The 17,670-nt window shown below is 25.6% G+C and overlaps 2 protein-coding genes across 7 annotated transcripts; one reads left to right on the top strand and one right to left on the bottom strand.

The window, feature by feature from the left end:
* Positions 1–1,765: 1,765 nt before the first annotated feature.
* On the bottom strand, positions 1,766–9,915 carry LOC114125779 (uncharacterized). Its single transcript, XM_050202411.1, has 5 exons — positions 9,912–9,915; positions 3,294–3,559; positions 3,069–3,205; positions 2,275–2,569; positions 1,766–2,137 (listed from the first exon to the last, which is right to left on the bottom strand). The coding sequence occupies exons 1-5, from the start codon at positions 9,913–9,915 to the stop codon at positions 1,766–1,768; spliced, it is 1,074 nt and encodes a 357-aa protein (XP_050058368.1).
* Positions 9,916–10,358: 443 nt separating this feature from the next.
* Positions 10,359–15,763, top strand: LOC114125822 (uncharacterized). 6 transcript variants are annotated; one of them, XM_027989607.2, is made up of 6 exons: positions 10,359–10,420; positions 10,525–10,606; positions 10,667–11,059; positions 11,812–12,280; positions 14,109–14,181; positions 14,568–15,763. In XM_027989607.2, the coding sequence occupies exons 4-6, from the start codon at positions 12,185–12,187 to the stop codon at positions 15,359–15,361; spliced, it is 963 nt and encodes a 320-aa protein (XP_027845408.1). In that variant the 5' UTR covers positions 10,359–10,420; positions 10,525–10,606; positions 10,667–11,059; positions 11,812–12,184; the 3' UTR covers positions 15,362–15,763. The 6 variants fall into 6 exon arrangements, with proteins under 6 accessions (XP_027845408.1, XP_050057141.1, XP_050057140.1 ...); XM_050201184.1 differs by having other exon boundaries at positions 10,368–10,606; positions 10,667–10,756; positions 11,812–11,902; positions 11,990–12,280; XM_050201183.1 differs by having other exon boundaries at positions 10,368–10,606; positions 10,667–10,756; positions 11,812–11,907; positions 11,990–12,280.
* The last annotated feature ends 1,907 nt before the right edge of the window (positions 15,764–17,670 follow it).

Genomic DNA, 17,670 nt, shown 5'->3' with positions numbered 1-17,670 from the left:
AGGATACTAATTCTGGGGAACTATATCTTCGATTCCACGTGACTACGTGAGTTATAACTGTGATTTATTGTTCTGAATCAAAACTACTATAAAGCACTTATAATAATTCATTTGTAAAACTACTATTCATAAATATTAAAAGAAATATTAATTAAACGTGGAAATTCTTGATCATTTTCCAACGTATATTGTCGATAAACATTTAATTTACTTTGATTTCGGAACGCAAAAATAACATAAAAACAACTAAAACAATATCATGCACCTAGGAGTTTTATAGAATTTTGCAAAATGGACTAATCACTAATTGTTAATTAAAAATCCACGAAAGGAAAGTGAAATTGAGAAACGAGAATGGAGAACGAGTGTTTGACTAGTTTCGACAAACTTTATACTCATCTGTGTAAACACATCCATTGGCTATATACTTAAATGCCGACTAATTAAAATTCACTTTTAAGCTAAGCACTTTAAGCTTTTCAGTTTTGATGATCCATTTCAGCTTTGTCCAGTACTGTATATATCAACACAACAAACATTTAATAAAACAACAAAAAGGTCGATATTTAGTTCATACAAGCTACATAGTATAGTTCAAACAGTAGACAGTTTAGTAAATTGTTTTTATTACTCTATAAAATCGAAAATAACGTTTTACCTGTAACCTACCTAGCTGAAATAGATATACACATAATACAAGGTTCCAATTATATATGTCAACATAATATGGACATTTTATACTTCGTTACATTATTTATTTTCATATATTATCTATAAGTTGAAATAATGTTCAGGAAATATTTTTACGTTTTTCATGGACATTGTCCTAAGAAAGTTATTTTAAGACAATTTAAACTACCAATTCCCTTTCCCCAAATGTTTATGACGATATATACTCTCATAGAATTAAGATCAATATGTAAAATCTTTGGGCTGATAACCTCAGATGTCGAAATCTTAATTACTCAATATATATATATATACTTTATATAGCCATATAGGTATATAAGTTCATAAGATACCATTTTTTTTATTATATACATAATTGTAAGAATTTGTTTTTTTTTTACATATTAATAATTGTATTAGTAATTTTTCATAATTCTTACCAAAATGTATATTATATAATTTTTATGAAAATGTTTCTATAGAAATTACTAATCAATGATTAGTTATCATAATACAAAATAGTGTTGATATTGTAATATTTTTTATATATATAATCTAATCACGTGATATGCACTTTCATTTTTCCATTTTTAAAATAAAACAGTATTGCAATTCAAATAATCAAATTAGTAGCGGTCAAATATCATTAAATCATTATTGAAAAATATATTATACCATCATGCGTGTGTACCAAAGTTTTGAATGAATAATAGTACCTACCTAATTTTAATTTTTTAAATTAAAACTTTCTAGACATAATAAATTATTAAAAAGTGATTTAATTCCTGAAGGCTTAGATTAAACGAATCATTTACGTCGATCTTGGAATTAATTGACGCTTGATGGTAGTAAAATACCAGGAAAATTTAATTTTGGAAAATTGAAAATATTTCATTAACAGTAATTAACTAAAATATATAGCAACTTATATAAAACTGCAACAATTATTCATATACTCATTATAATAAAATTATGTAGAAATCAAAATGCATAACCATAGGCGTAGGGTGATCAAATATATTGGGGGGGCTGCAAAAATAATATAAAAAAAAAAAACACTTAACTAAATGAAAATAAGACATTTATTTGTTTTCAACTATAATTCCAAGCGTATATTAGTTTTTGAATAGATATTTAATATATCATTAGGATCAATATTATTTGAAATATCTCTTTCAATATTTAGTATTGCCAGTGAGGAAAAACGGTCTTGAGTCATAGTTGACCGTATATATGTATTGATACGTCTCATTGTCGAAAATGACCTCTCACATGATGCTGAAGAAATTGGTAAGGTCAGAGCTAAATTTAAAAGTTTATATACATTAGGAAAAGTTGAAATTGTTATATTTTTTTTGAATAAATTTATTTGATTTTTTTGTTCAGGTTTATTATTATAGTTTTGAATACAGTTTTTGGCAACCATCATTTCAGCTTGAAGTGAATTCAAATCAACTTTCAGTAAATCCTATATTAATTATAACACATTATTAATACTACTTTAAGTAATAAGACAGTTAGTTAGTACTTTCATGCTTCAGTTATTGGTTACATAAGTTTTATAAGTTTTCACTTAAGTTGATTTATTTATTACATTTAACATACCTTATATTGTTGAATAAAAAATGAACTTTTTTCATAGTCCAGATTGAAGAAGTGATCAATAGAAATTGCCAACTTCAAACTCTCCGCAGAAAATCTTGTCTTCAGATTATTTACAACCTCGTCTATTATTGGATAGTAAGCATGTACTTTCCAGTAATCAATTAAATAAGTTTCATTATCAGAGTCCTCGTGTTCAGCTGCAGTTGTTGTAGTTACAACAAAATTTTTCAGAAATTCAGGCTCTGTTCTTTTCCGTTTAGATACTATTAATAATGAAAATATGATATATGTTATAATCAATTAATAACCTTACTAAAATTAAATTATTTATTACTTCTATTGGGTATTTCTAATTCTATATTATATTGTTGAGAAAATGTTACTATAGTTTCCCAAATCGTCAAATATATTTTACTCTGATTTCGACTATCTTCAAAAGTTTTTATGACTGCATTTATTAAACTGGCTGCTTGGCCAAGGGTCCCACTGTCGTTTTGTAATTGTTTGCTAAGAATATTGATTATATTTAAAACATAGCTAATAAAATGAAGGTGTATAATAAATGATCCTTTTTGCACACATGAAAGAATACCTAAAAAAGAAAAAAAATAATTGTTGTTTTATTTTTAACTAGTTTTTCATATTATATTGCTATATCTTAAATAAATTTTTACAAACCAATCGCTCTTGAGACATCTCTGTCGTTATTATCTTCAACTTCTTTATTTAAAATATTTATGACTGATTTAAAGTTGTCTATAACTGCCTTGCAGTTTTTATAGCGACAAACCCACCTAGTATCACTGATTTGTGAAAAAGTACATATTTTTATATTTAGAAGTTTTTGCATATCCTGCAACTTTTTGTTCTTAGATGGCATTGAGAAATGCACATATATAGCCTCCAACATATTAAAAACCTGCTTTGAATACTTTAAAAAATACACATATTTTTATAAATTAACTGTTGATTTATTAATTTTTATAAAGATAATAGGTAAGTTCAAAGTTGGAACTTACTTTAACATTCTTACACATATCAACTACAATCAAATTTAGTTTATGAGCCATACAATGAATGTAAGTTGCATATGGATAGTGTATTTTCATTTTAGTTTGAACGCCACCTTGTCTGCCTGACATAACATTGGCTCCATCATAGGACTGCCCGACAATAGGAACTTGGTCTAACTTACATAATTTTAAAAAGTTGAGAATTGCATTTACTAGGGTCTCGGCATCTTGTTTTTCAGATACATTTAAGAAGCCAATAAACCGTTCATATACTTCAAAATGTTTGGTATATTTGGTTTATGCAGCATAACTGAGAAAATACAAAAAAAAAAAAATATTTTGACAATTCCGGAGAAAAATCAATGGCCGCGTGGCCAAATCCCGTCTGGTTTACTATAACCGTTGTAGGTATTGAGTGATCTAACTGAAAATATAAGTTATAATCATATTTTAGATTTATGATTATTAATGTAATTTGTACGCATTCAACGTAAGAAATCAATTAAAATGTATTGATTTTAACGATGATGAGAATCCTTAATAATTTGTATGATAAACAAGTTCGCCATCACCATGCTATTCATGAGGGTGTGCACCCCATTTAATAATTATGCGACTTGTCCTCGTTAATCGTTTACTGCGCAATGGTTAAAATTATTAATAAAAGATACTTTTCAACACTTACAGAGGTCGTTTGATATGCAAAAATGAACGAGAGAAACTAAAACAAGCGTCTATTGAATAAGGTGAAATTGGATGCAAAATGTTCTCTCGTATTGCGAGCAGAAACGCCAATGAGGCGAAAACAATATAAAAATGATACTGCAACGCGAGGTATTGACTCTTTTAGAGAAAAAAATTAGCATGTCAACTGTATAATAATATAGTGAATGCTATGTATACATGTAAGTGATCGACGAACGAGAGTGATATCGGTTTACATTTCCATAAATGCTGACGGTCGGATATCAATGATAATATATAGTACCTTTTATTTCGGGGATGTATGTCATATTTTTTATTCGATATAATATTTTATAATATCTTATTCGTTTTTTTCTAAGTAAATATACTTCTTTTTAACTATCAAAGGAGAATATGTTTTAATATTCACATTTGTGAAACCTTCCATGTGATTTCTTATAAAAAAAAAATATTTGGAACACAAAACATTTGGTTGAATAATTCGTATTTCCACAATCTATAATGAAAATGTGAGTTATTTCCAGTACATAATATACGTTGCAAAACACCAGTACTGTTAATGCTGAACGATCTGTCTAAACTTTTTAATGGTCGTTTCAAGAAATGTTCCTAAGAAATACAAAGTATAACGTCAAAGAAAAATGTCAGTAATAAAAGTGTTATATAATAAAATACTTATTGTTGCAATAACAATTCCTTCATAAATTCACCTTAACTGAAAGCCGACAAACATCGTTTACATTTCTTTGACAAACATATTAGACAATTACATCTGAATTTTGTGAATAATTTATATGTCTATTAAACTGAAGTAAATTATAAATATGTGCATTTTGAATATTTTAGTTCAGCCAAGTCAGTGAAACCAACTAGAACATAACGATAATGTATTTCTAATATAAATTTACATTCACATGTATTCACTCGAGTAATTTTTTAAGTTGTTCATTTCGTTTGTGTCCTGTCAGCCCGAGTCTTATAAATCGTCAAAGACATTCTTCTTTACAAACCGATATTTTATTTTGTGTACGTGAACTTCTTTTTGTACTATTGCGTATATGTGAGTGAAATACAATATCAACCAAAAGGATATTTGACATTACACAGAATGATGTCTATCTCTGTATTCAATATAGTTCATATATTTATTTATTGCCCAACTGTTAACTTCTTCTTTTTCATAAAAAATAATTTAAATAATCGCATTTATGAAATACATATATATATATTACTTGTCCTAAGAAATATTAATTTTAAATTTTAAAATTCAACCAATTGTTTTTTTTTTAATTTTTCAAATTAATTATCTACACCACTCATTATTTAAAAAAAATTAAACTTTTTAGTAAATGTTGTTTTACAATTATAATTAAGTTAAAATAAAATTTAAAAAAAATAAAAAATATTTTAGAAATAATAACAATTGTAGATACTACAATAAATCATCATATTATATTGTTATTTACCTTTTATAAATAATTTAAACTAACCAACATATAACGTTAAACTAATAATAAACTAAAATAAATACAAAATTACTTTAAATTAAACTATAGATGTTGATACATTTATTTGTAGATTAAAATAATTAAAAACAGCTAGAATAGCTTTTCATTAGCTATAGAACGTTAGAAAATAAATACAATACTGATGAAAAACGTAATTACAATAACTAAATTTATCGTTTTTTATCATAAATTATAAGTTCAGAATAATTCTTTTAATATTATTATTAATAAATTGATAACTTTTATCAAAATATTTTTGTTTGTTTAAAATATACGTAGGTATAATACGGATTAAATTATAATATTGATGTTTGTATAATAAAATGTTTAATGACTCCTCTCCCCAAACATTATTTATTCTAATTTCTGACTAATTATAAAAGTTTAATCAGCGTGTAAACGATTAGATAGAATATAGATCATACAATTTCGATAATTTAACATTGATTACTAATTAATTAGCTTTCTAATAATAATAAAGTCATTTTTAATGGTATTTTGTTTAGTCGTGTACCTATATTACCTATATAATACACTACAAAATATTTGTAAAGACTAAAGGATCGGATGTAATGAACTGTGTTTTGTGTACATCAAAGTAAGAAAGTAGTGTATTTTCATTATCATTATTTTAAAGTACCGAGACTTAAATCACAACATTCAAAGGCAATTTAGAACCAGTAATACAGTATATTGGTATACGAATATTAAACTATAACATTAAAAACTAATAAAATATTTAATTTTCTACTTTAGATCTTTGTTCCAAACATTAAGTCTGATAAATAGAGAAAATAAATATTCATTAAAAAATATTATATATAATTCGTATATAAGAAGGTTTTTTATTAAGAGAATTTAAATGGAAAAACGTATAAATTGTTATAATGAAACATTTTTTAAATACCAGTTTCTCATTCATTTTTAATTATTACATACTTAGCTTGATAAACATTGTTAATATATTTTTATTATTACTAAAATTGGAAAGTGTTTGAAAAAAAATAACTATCATCTAATTAAAAAAGCATTTATTCTTGATAAATGGAAATATATCTATTCGATTTATTATTTTAGAAATTATAAATCGAGTTCAATAAAAATTAACACCTTAATCTTCCTACAAATCAACTCAAATTCGTGCTATAAGAGATACCAGCATACTAATATAATATCAATAGTTCTGTATTAGTAAAATAAATGTGTACAATAATAAATATTATGTTGGTGAAATTCCAATACATAGGTCGGAAATCTATAACGGTGCTTCGTTGAGCTGTTAATTTATGTTTCTATCGTGGTACTTATTTAAGCTGCCAAATTTCTTTCACAATACATGTTAGTCTACATAAATAAAATGATTACGTTTTTAATGTTTGTACCTCAGCATCTCTATGATTTCCAGAATTATTATTATTTTAAAAGGTAAAAAAGAGACAAGGTATTTTATATTTTATTTCGGGAGAAGAGTTTTATAGAAAATATTTTAGTGAACAATTGGATTGATTTTAACAACGAAAATTATTATTGAACTATCAAAAAACTAATTTATAAATATTTTTTTCAATTTATTGCTAACATAAATTTGCTTAACGAACCGAAAATAAAATTTTCATAACAGAATTCATCTGTAGTTGCAGATTATGGTTTAAAACCAGTAAAATACTTTAAACCACTTATCTTCAACACGATCGTTTGCGGTATGCACAACAACACACCTTGTAAAAAAGGAAATGAAGAAATGATCATTATAGAAAAAATACATAATTGGCCTTGACTGCGATTGCATTATACTTGTATGAAAAAAAATATTAACCTTAATAGTATGATGTTTAAAATGTTTACCATGCAAATGCATTTTCATAATAGACAAATTATTACTTAATATAAATTCAGATCCTTTTATAATGTTTCTCGCAATAAAAGTAACAATAAACAGAAAAACTGTTAAGGCACTGTATATAAAGTCACAAAGTCTTTGGTTTCATAAGAACGAATAAATTGCTATCATAGTGACAGCAAGAAGACGAAATATTTTTGTCTACTAGTTATAGGTAGTATTATATAGTATTCGGCATACTTTTAGGACATCCGGCAATAATACTCTCACAAATCCCACGTCTAGTATATGCACGTACGTAAATGTATACACAAGAGATCAGTCGTCAGCGATGCGTGACAAGTTTTGTGCATTTTGCGAGTTATCGATGAGAAACACACGGTGTCGCCGTGACACCCGGTTCCCGCAATGAAAATAAATCATCCGGTCTGATTCGATAGCAATTTTTGATTTCCCACAAACCCGCGGTAGAGTAGGTAGGCGCTGTTCGTCGACGGGAGAAAAGTACCTCTACATACATGTACAATATATATATAAATACATTTAGTATTATTCAGTCGTAGGTCGGTCGGGTTAAATAAAAAATAAACTTCTTCGAGAACATCAAAAACAATAACAACATATACAAACAAAATTATTCACTATTGGTTAGTCTCACAACTGATTGTGCTCAAATGTGTTTTATTTATTTATTTTTTTCTGTTTGCGGAATAATCGTCTGTTTGAAACACTCGTATTGAGTATTTCTCTTATTTGACGTGTCTCTCAAACTTTACAGTAGCTACCTACTTTTTGTTCTTTTTATTTATTATTATTTTTTTTTTCTAATAATAATTGCGCCTTTTATCAAACACGAATACTGAGCGTGGCTGTGTAAATACTAGTATACTATTAAAAAAAAAAAAAAAAAAAAAAATACGCAAGCATTAAATATTTTTACTTGTCAGCTTATTTATTTAGACTTTTAAAAATGTTCCTAAAAAGGAATTTAATCAGCATAAATTAGCTGCTGCTACGTTTATAAAAATATCTAAGTAATTGAACCATTTGTTCATATTTTGACGCCCAGCGCCTAATCAAATTTATTTGATATCAACTTTTTTTATGTGATTACATAATCATTCTATTGTCAATACATTCAAAACTTTTTAACTCGAATGTACGTTTTAGTATTTTTTTTGTACATAATAATGTTGCATTCTTTATGTCATCGTTACCATGCCATTTTTATTTGTATTTAATATTTATGATTATTTAAGTAAACTGTCCCCTATGACGAAAAATAAAATATAGTTTCATTAATATTTTTAAGTTGACATTTGTTAGGTGCGTAAAATCAGTAATAGTTTGAGCTAAAATTAAAAACTATTGTTACAATTATTTTCATTAGGTCACACAGTTCATGCACCGTCCATGACAGTGATCCGTGTTAATTCAGAACAGCTATGACGCATTGTTTATAAAAGTTAACATATTCGAAAAAACAAAATGTATAATAAAAGCGGCTCATCATTCATATTTGATAGGTATTGGAGTAGACAGTTAACAAACATGCATTGTTTTATATCTTGGTTATTTTTAATGATGTACAATAAGAAATATTTTTGTATGTTTGAATTATATACGTCATATTCTATTTTAACAATGATAATCAACGGTAGTTGTCATTACGCTAGTAACGGGATTGTGAATAATCCTTGTTTTTATATGTATATAAAAAAAAAAAAACAGTAAATAATAATAAAAAATAAAATGAATTCAATGTATATTATATATATAAATATATCTTATAATAATTTAATTTGGAAATTTAATTTAGAACAGTTAAATGTATTAGAATTTAATTAGGTAAATCAAAAAATTTATTAAAAGTCATGGTTAATATAATATAATACACCATAAAAATTTAGCAACTATTGAAACTATAGACATTTTAATTAAAATAAAAAAAGATATACTTTTTATTAAGTGTTATAAAATAACGTTTTCCCGCTATTATATGTGGTTCGATTTTAGTGACATACGATTTTGTCTTCTGGTATGATAATTGTATAAGCATAGATAAAACTATAGATATTCGATTGATATTATGCATACTATATCCTTCAAGTAAAATTCTTAATTACATATTATAATGTACGTAATACATGATAAATGTATATTATACCAATCATCTTAACACGATTCGATAATATAATTCGACTTATGGAGTATACTCTACTCAACTATAATATATCTGGAATCTGGATGTTTATTGCTCATAAAAATGTAAAAAACAATAATAATATTTAAAAATATTTCAGTTTCTTAACTGGATTTTTGCATGAAAATATATTTTATCTAGACAATATTTTTTATTATATGTGGTACTGAAATATGCATTCAATCAATTTAAAATTTCGATATTTTTGGCGATCAAGTATAGCTGTACTTACTACAAGGTTTCGTTTACTGTAGATAATCCGATAAACAATATTCTATTGGTTTTATTATATAGCCGAAAATAAAAGAAGATACCTGATATATACATCGTATGGTTTAGGTATTTTTTTACGTTCTATCCGTACTTACTCATGTTCATATAACATATTATATGCAAGTATAATATATGTAAATCCTAAGACTACCTGAATTCGAATATTGCACATCATGGTGTTAATTTACTAAAATTAAGGAGGAACAAATTTTTACAGAATAGAAACACATTTAAGAATATATTCATTATTTTCATAATTCACGCATTTTTTTTTTTTAAATATTTTTTCAATTTAACTATCAAACATATTTTTTCGAATTTATTTTTTACCTATATTGTGTTTATCTATAACTTTTCTAATTCTAATATAAGTATTCTATGGGTAATCCTGCACAGTTAAGAGGATTTATTGACATTAATTATAATTAATGTCAATTAATTATTATCATTATAATTATTATTATTATACTATTATATTATTAGTCGATAAGGAAGGGGACCTGATTATGATGTACTCTGTTATTACTAATTGTATAAAAGTCAGTCGAGTCTCAACGGCCATACTGTAAGGCTAGTAATATTGTTTATACTCAGTTTGTCATGTGTAAATATATATTATAAATGTTCATTATTTTAAGTGTTGTTAAAAATATATCAAAATATAAATTAAAGAAAACTAATTTTGAATATCTTTGATTATGTCTTTAGTTTAGTTGTCATACTGATTAATTTCCAAATCATACGATGGAGAAGTTGAAATTTTCCTATATTTACGTATCGTCTTGTCTTGGTATAATTTATAACCGTTCTTCCCAGCGGACATTTTTAACGCCAACATTTTTGATTTCAGATATTTTTCCACAGAATCGTGCATGGTACCTGTAATATTATTAAATACGAAGAAAATGAACGTTTTACAAATATTGAACACTGCAGGCGTGTACGTTTAATATCATATTTTTATGCTCTTGCAAAGCATGTAACGCGTGGAGAAAGGATTTGTTGGTTTACGTGCCATGGTTTTTATCCTGATTGATGCATATCCTCCGGAGTCAAGTTACTACGTTTTAAATATGCATTTATCATATGGTGCCTCGTTTTATTGCTTCTTATCAGTCACAATACCCGTCACGCGTCAGACGTCCTTCATCAGTCATTATACGCATTACACACATATTCGTATACATATACGAGTTTCATTCATCTCCTCTGCTCTTTACTTTCCGACATTGGTTACGACATGGTACGAAAAATATACGAGAAATGTTTTGTCAAAATTTCTTGAACATATTTTGAAAATTTGGAAAATAAGTTTAAAAAAAACACAACATTTTCTTAAAATTAAAATATAAAAACTTTGGCCCTAAAAAACAAATATTAAATTAACCCTACATTTTAAATCCAAATGATTTCATTATTAATATTTTATGTTAATACATTCAGTTAGCGTATTACAATTGTAATTTTTTTCCATACCTACTTCTACTTTGTGCTGGTTATATTTTGAATTAATGTTCAAATAACTAGATTTAAACTCATAAAAGTATAAAAATTTAATGGCCTTTTCAATCTCCATTGATATTAAAGTAAACTTTGAAATAAAATAAATAATATCATAAGTCGCAATGTCATTACTATATAACACATTAGTCATTAGTCATTATACATAAATGTTTTTATTATTTTTAACAAGAGAATATGAATTTATGATATTACTCTACCTACCTACGCACTTAATAAAAACAATGTAAATCATTTCATAAAAAAAAAAAAGTAATAAGTATTTTTTTCAAACATATTTTATAATATAAGTATTACAGTCATTAGTCATTTCATAATTGATAAATATGTTAAATACATAAAGATTAGTATGTATTTTTATCAAAATTGTTCTGTAAATACATAGAACTTACTATTATAATATAGTACTGTGTTTTATAAATTACAATATTAAATCATAAAGTGTAATAAATCTAGTTTTTCTTCTAATGATAGGTTATTGCAGTGAAATACGACTATCATGAAAATTACAATCGGAAGGTCATCAAAGACATTTTTTCCACCGATTAACAAACTATAATACAACGTAATGTAATATAATCACATTGTTATTGTTATTATTATTATACATGCAATTTTGATACATTTTTAATCTGTTTGTAAATCGTCCTAGAATAATGGATACTTGTACATATTGAATAGAGGAAACAATTTTTGAATCCTGAATATGAAATTATTATAACACAAAGAAACATACACATAATAGATACACGCAAGCACACATAAATACTCTTGAATATTATATTTATCAGAGAGAAAAACAGGAAGCTTAAAGTCAGTATAATATTATGCGGTTTATCTAAATTTTATGATTTGCAGTCAAAAGCACATTATTCATTCTTGTGTATGGTGCACTTCACAAAATATCATGATCGTAATACAATATATTTGTATTTTCCTTTATGTAAGTATCATTTTCAAGTATCATTATTAAATGTTATTTAGGTTCTACATGAAACAATATTAATAATAATAAAATTAAATTAAGTACTCTTTACTAGAAAGTATTTCATTATTATTATTAATATTATATGCTTAGACTTCTATAAAGGTTTAAGTAATATTTTACAAATAAAATTACTTTTAATGTTTAAGTACTTAATTAAGAAAACATTTTCATTTTTAGACTATACATAAGTATATGATTTTACGGTATAGTTTTCATTAGAGTAATTTATGAAAACGTTAAGTTTTCGCTATTTATATTGTCAATAAGAAAACCATTAATATCATTGAATTAATTAAAAATTATAATACTGTGTATATATTGTTATTAAACGTACCTATTAGATTTTGAGTGAAGCGATACCATTTTTATTATTTATTTATGTAAAATAGATGTTTCAATTTTAAACTGAGTAAATAAAAACAATTATTGTTTTAATTACACATTCCATGCGTACCTACAACATATAATTTAGGCACTTTAATGAAACAATAATTATTATCAAGCAATAAATTTACTTTGAAATATTTATGTGGTCATAATTCGTAGACAATTGGTTTTGAATTTTATATAAATATCTATATTTTAAAAATCCACAAAAAATATGAAATGGAACATTTAAATCATCATTTGCCATTTATAATTTAAATATATTTAACTCAATAATATATTTATTTTTTAAATTAATGTTTGATATTTTTTTAAGAATCATTTATAGTTTTGTTTAACTTAAATACTGCAGTGTAAAAGTGATAAAATTGTTTATGAACTATAAACCTTATTTATATGATTTCTATCGATATATAATCTTTAGGTTGACATTAAGTCATATTGAATTAAACAATGCCCTGTAATTTCAAAGTTTTTTTCTCAATCTGTCAATTTATTTCAACCTTGTTACAAAGACGTTTCCATAAGAAACATCTAACGGAGCTCATAACAATTTCTCGTTATACAATTTTCGCCTACGTTAAGCCGACGTTTTTGTTTTACTGTTTTCCGAGTGAAAATGCGTGTGTGTCAATTTTATAAGACATTAGATTTTAATTGTAGCTATCTACAAGCATTTTTAAATTGCCGACCATATTGTAACGTCATTTTGTCGATTTTGCTACGTCGTTTCGATTGCTCTCCAAATCGTTGTTCAAACATATATAACATCCGTAATTCGTCATGAATTCCCGCGAGACACATGATTGGCGAGTCCTTTAAATTCGCAATTACACGCCAAGGGTTTTCTCAGCGAATCCTGATTGTCGTTTCCTCACATTTTACAATGCATTTATAGATTATCGAATTCTTTTATATTCACAGTATCTTTTAGTGAATTTACTCACTTATTAAATAAATTAAAACATGATTGATCAAATTATATTCTTTCTCACTATTTAAATTTGTTATGTAAAATATTAAAAATATTATTATTATTTCTAACATCTCTTTCTATATATATTTTTAATAAACAGTACATATAAAAAAAACTTTATCAATGATCATTAAACGATTAATAATTATTAAGCATAGATATAAGACCTTTAATTTATTTATTTTTATTATTATATTTTTTTACGTCAAGTTTAAGTAGCCATGTATATTTTATTTTAACTATAATTTATAGATTTAATTTGATTAGTTTTTTTTCTTTAGATTATTTCATCGAACAATGATAATCATTGTATTATATACCAACTATAGCTTGATTTAAAATGGAGAGAAACCAATTTAATAAAGTTGATTCTATTTCTAATTAGAAAAATTAAAGTTTTTTGTAATTTGTATATTACAGGTATGTCAAATGTCGAAGTTTACTTCTTCCAATGTAATCGGGAGACCCGAACAAAGTTCAAGTTCAAGCGTAGGTAAGTACTAATAGCTATAGTGACTACATATAATTTTAAAAGCATTCACATTTTAATATTACTCCAAGGAGACATTTGTGTTTGTTATTTACGATATTTTTAACCACTTTTGTCGTCCGTCGTTTGATCCTATTATCTAAATTACTTTTTGCGCATCAGTCAACTGTAATTCGAGTATAAGCCACTTAATTATAATAGAAGAAATAAAAGTAATTTGTTTGAAAAATATTACCACTGTTAATTATTATTTCAATAAAATAGTATAAAATTTATCTACGATCTAACGAATTGAAAAATTCGATACGAATATTATAAATTTTAGTATATTATTTAACTATTTAACATTAAAATTTATTGTTTTAATATTAAAAACAATTTATTAACAGATTTACCAAAATGTTCATTAAATGATCAGAATTGTTTTGAAAGTAACATCATAGACAATTCTTCAGTTATGGCATATTTTAGTAGATATATTTATATTTTATGGTCTTATTACAAAGATGTAAATGATGATAATGAAACAAATAGTATGACCATTTTGATACAAAATGAAGAAGAACCAGCTGCTGATTACGATCATTATAATGAATTAGACCAAGAAATTTTGAATGAAGATTCTACAAACAAAGTGAAAAGATCACTTGAACTCGTTGAAGAACAACCCCCTGAAGGAACTTATCGCCCTTCGACCAATAACGATGTGACAAGATCCGTTCAATCAATGCCTTCTCTGCCATCAATGCCTTCTCTGCCATCAATTCCTTCTATGCCATCAATGCCTTCCATGCCAGCAATGCCTTCTATGCCAGCAATGCCTTCTATGCCAGCAATGCCTTCTATGCCAGAAATGCCTTCTATGCCATCAATGCCGTCTTTACCTTCTTTGACAACATCTTCAATACCGGAGGTACCAACAATACCTTCAGTGTCATCAATACCTCAACCACCTACAATGCCTTCAAATGAACCAAAGAACACAAATACAGAAGCGACAAAATATGATGTAACGACTAAGTTTCCGGATGTAGAACAGATTGAGACTACTACAGAAGATTATAGTAATATTGGTGAACCAAATTGCGATTATGATCCCATTACCTTTGTTTTAAAATGTGGTTTAAATTTAATCACTAGTATATTTGGATTATCTGATACATGTTGCAAACCAATAATTTAATCTATTTTATTTATATACCGAACAAATACTAAATATTAAATATCTAAAAGTATTTTGTTCAGTATTTATTATCAATTATATTATACTTTTTATTTACTTTAAAATATGCCATAAAAAAAACTGTATGGCATACTGTGGCTTAGATAATATATTTAAATAGATACCTACCTAAGTAAATATTTTGAATGAAAAAAATCCAATGTATACACAACAAAATCTATCAATGTCAATAACAATAAATTATATAAATTATACATTTATTAAAAAAGAAAAAGAATGAGACGCATTTTGAATAAAGTTATGTAGTATTTCAGATCTTTATCAGATTGATATTGATATTTGATTTAATTTTAGATTAGATAATATATATTTAACAGTTCAATAAACTATAATCCGTTTACACATATTTTTTTTTTTGTTTTTAATAAAACAAAGACTACTATAGCGTAGTCGGAGGGATCTTATTACGATGTTAATTATCCAGAGAAGGTTTTCTACTCCTTATAAGTGATAAGTGTTCCGTATCTGGAGGTTAAAGCACAGTGTATAAGGTTTTTATCAATAATAAAACACGAAGAATAGCTTATAAATCTATGATAATTTTTATACTAAAATTGTATATTTTACTGACTCGGAAGATGGCTATTAATAAGTGTATTACTGAGTTCGCTTATGTTGATCGTTAGTGTCAAACTGCTTCCCACGTGTCATTATATTAAGTAATAATTCGAACGTGTTGAAAAGTTTTTAGTGTGTATATTTTTTATCATTCAATATTATAGTGAGTGTATTTATAATAAAATAGATATATATTATATATAGTGTGTAATAAATGTTATACTATGTTTTTTTAATCGAATATTCATAAATAAATAAATAAATAATATGTATATATAACTTTACAAAATAAAATTAATTATAATTATATTTTACTTGAACAGTGAACACGTTATTTAGAATTGTATTTTTATTTTTACGTTTCTATCATATCTTATATTGAAATTCCAAGATTATTAAAAATAATATATTCCACAAAAAAAAAAAACAAATATAAAATTATATAAATTAATTAACCAACAGCAGATGGTGTAATATGACTAATATCAATCGCTATTTCTAAATGAAAATAATACGTTACTATTTTAATAATGTATTCTAATTAATATTATTATTTTAATATCGAGCTTTTAATATTTTCGATAATTAAAAACTGTTCAGAATAAAAAAAAGTTTTGTTTTAAATTTAAATTATAATATTTATTATTATTTTTTTTTTCATTTGATGGAATTTATTATTCTTTAGAGGTATAATAATATTGAAGAGTATAATGTATATTAATTTAAATAGGTGAATATTTAATAATCTGTACACATAAACGTATATAAACATAAAAAATCATTAAACAAGAAAAATAAATTAGTTGGTAACTAAATATTATACAATTTATATGTTTTAAATAAATAATTAAATGATATTAGGTATCACAACTACAATAATTTTCAGTTTAAAAATATCTCAAAAAAAGTAGAGTTATCTTGTAGTATAAAAATATTCTTCTATATTATTTATAGGAACTGCGCGGACAAAAATACATATAATACTACTAGTATAAAATAATTTTCCGTCACTGTCCCATTACCATTTCAATTTTACAGGTAATTTAAAATGATCTTTTGTTACAGTAGATATAAAATTGTATTCTTCAATAAATTTCTGTTGGTTGAATAGAAATGTAGGTTAGGCTAAGTTATTTTGATTGGCACAAATCATTTTCAAAAACCCTACTCCTCGAAATCAGTGATTGGACGAAGAAAATCATCGTCGTCCCATAGTATATAAAGTGTTGGGAATAGTATACTTTTTTTCTGATAACTTTTGTATTTTCATTGATACTGGTTAAAAACAACTCTGCACGTAATAAACTGCTACGGGGCCAATAAACTATCACGGTAGTTCCATCAAAATTGCAATTATTATTGCCGAGCCTTCGGGAATATTGCCAAACCGTTTAATGGCGGGGCGGTATCCCTGCAAATGGGTCCCCTGGGTAGTGCTTTAAAATAACCGGAGAACAAAATATTAGCATTTCATCACTGATCCTATAGGTACACGCCGACCCAAGAACTGTCGAAATAATTGATAACTATCGTTGCTCTAAAATTATTATCTTTCGCGCATTTGCTTTTGTCTGACAATCGTTTCAATTTGTACGTCTAATCACGTATCATCGATTACAGTTCACTATAGTGTAGGTCTATATAGATTAACCGGTTAGTTATTGACAATATTATTAGATCTGAGTATATAA

The sequence above is a fragment of the Aphis gossypii genome, chromosome 2 (genome assembly GCF_020184175.1).
Source record: "Aphis gossypii isolate Hap1 chromosome 2, ASM2018417v2, whole genome shotgun sequence".
Lineage (NCBI taxonomy): Eukaryota > Metazoa > Arthropoda > Insecta > Hemiptera > Aphididae > Aphis > Aphis gossypii.
This window is presented reverse-complemented; position numbering and strand designations above follow the sequence as displayed.

Bases quoted from the DNA above. Each gene is read 5' to 3' on its own strand.
- LOC114125779 (XM_050202411.1), bottom strand. The intron at 3,206-3,293 runs GTAAGTTCCAAC...TATTTTTTAAAG, and splicing joins ATATGTGTAAGAATGTTAAA to TATTCAAAGCAGGTTTTTAA. The intron at 2,138-2,274 runs GTATGTTAAATG...TAATTAATATAG, and splicing joins TTTTTATTCAACAATATAAG to GATTTACTGAAAGTTGATTT.
- LOC114125822 (XM_027989607.2), top strand. From the start codon at position 12,185: ATGATTTGCAGTCAAAAGCACATTATTCATTCTTGTGTATGGTGCACT. The intron at 12,281-14,108 runs GTAAGTATCATT...TGTATATTACAG, and splicing joins ATATTTGTATTTTCCTTTAT to GTATGTCAAATGTCGAAGTT. The intron at 14,182-14,567 runs GTAAGTACTAAT...ATTTATTAACAG, and splicing joins AAGTTCAAGTTCAAGCGTAG to ATTTACCAAAATGTTCATTA.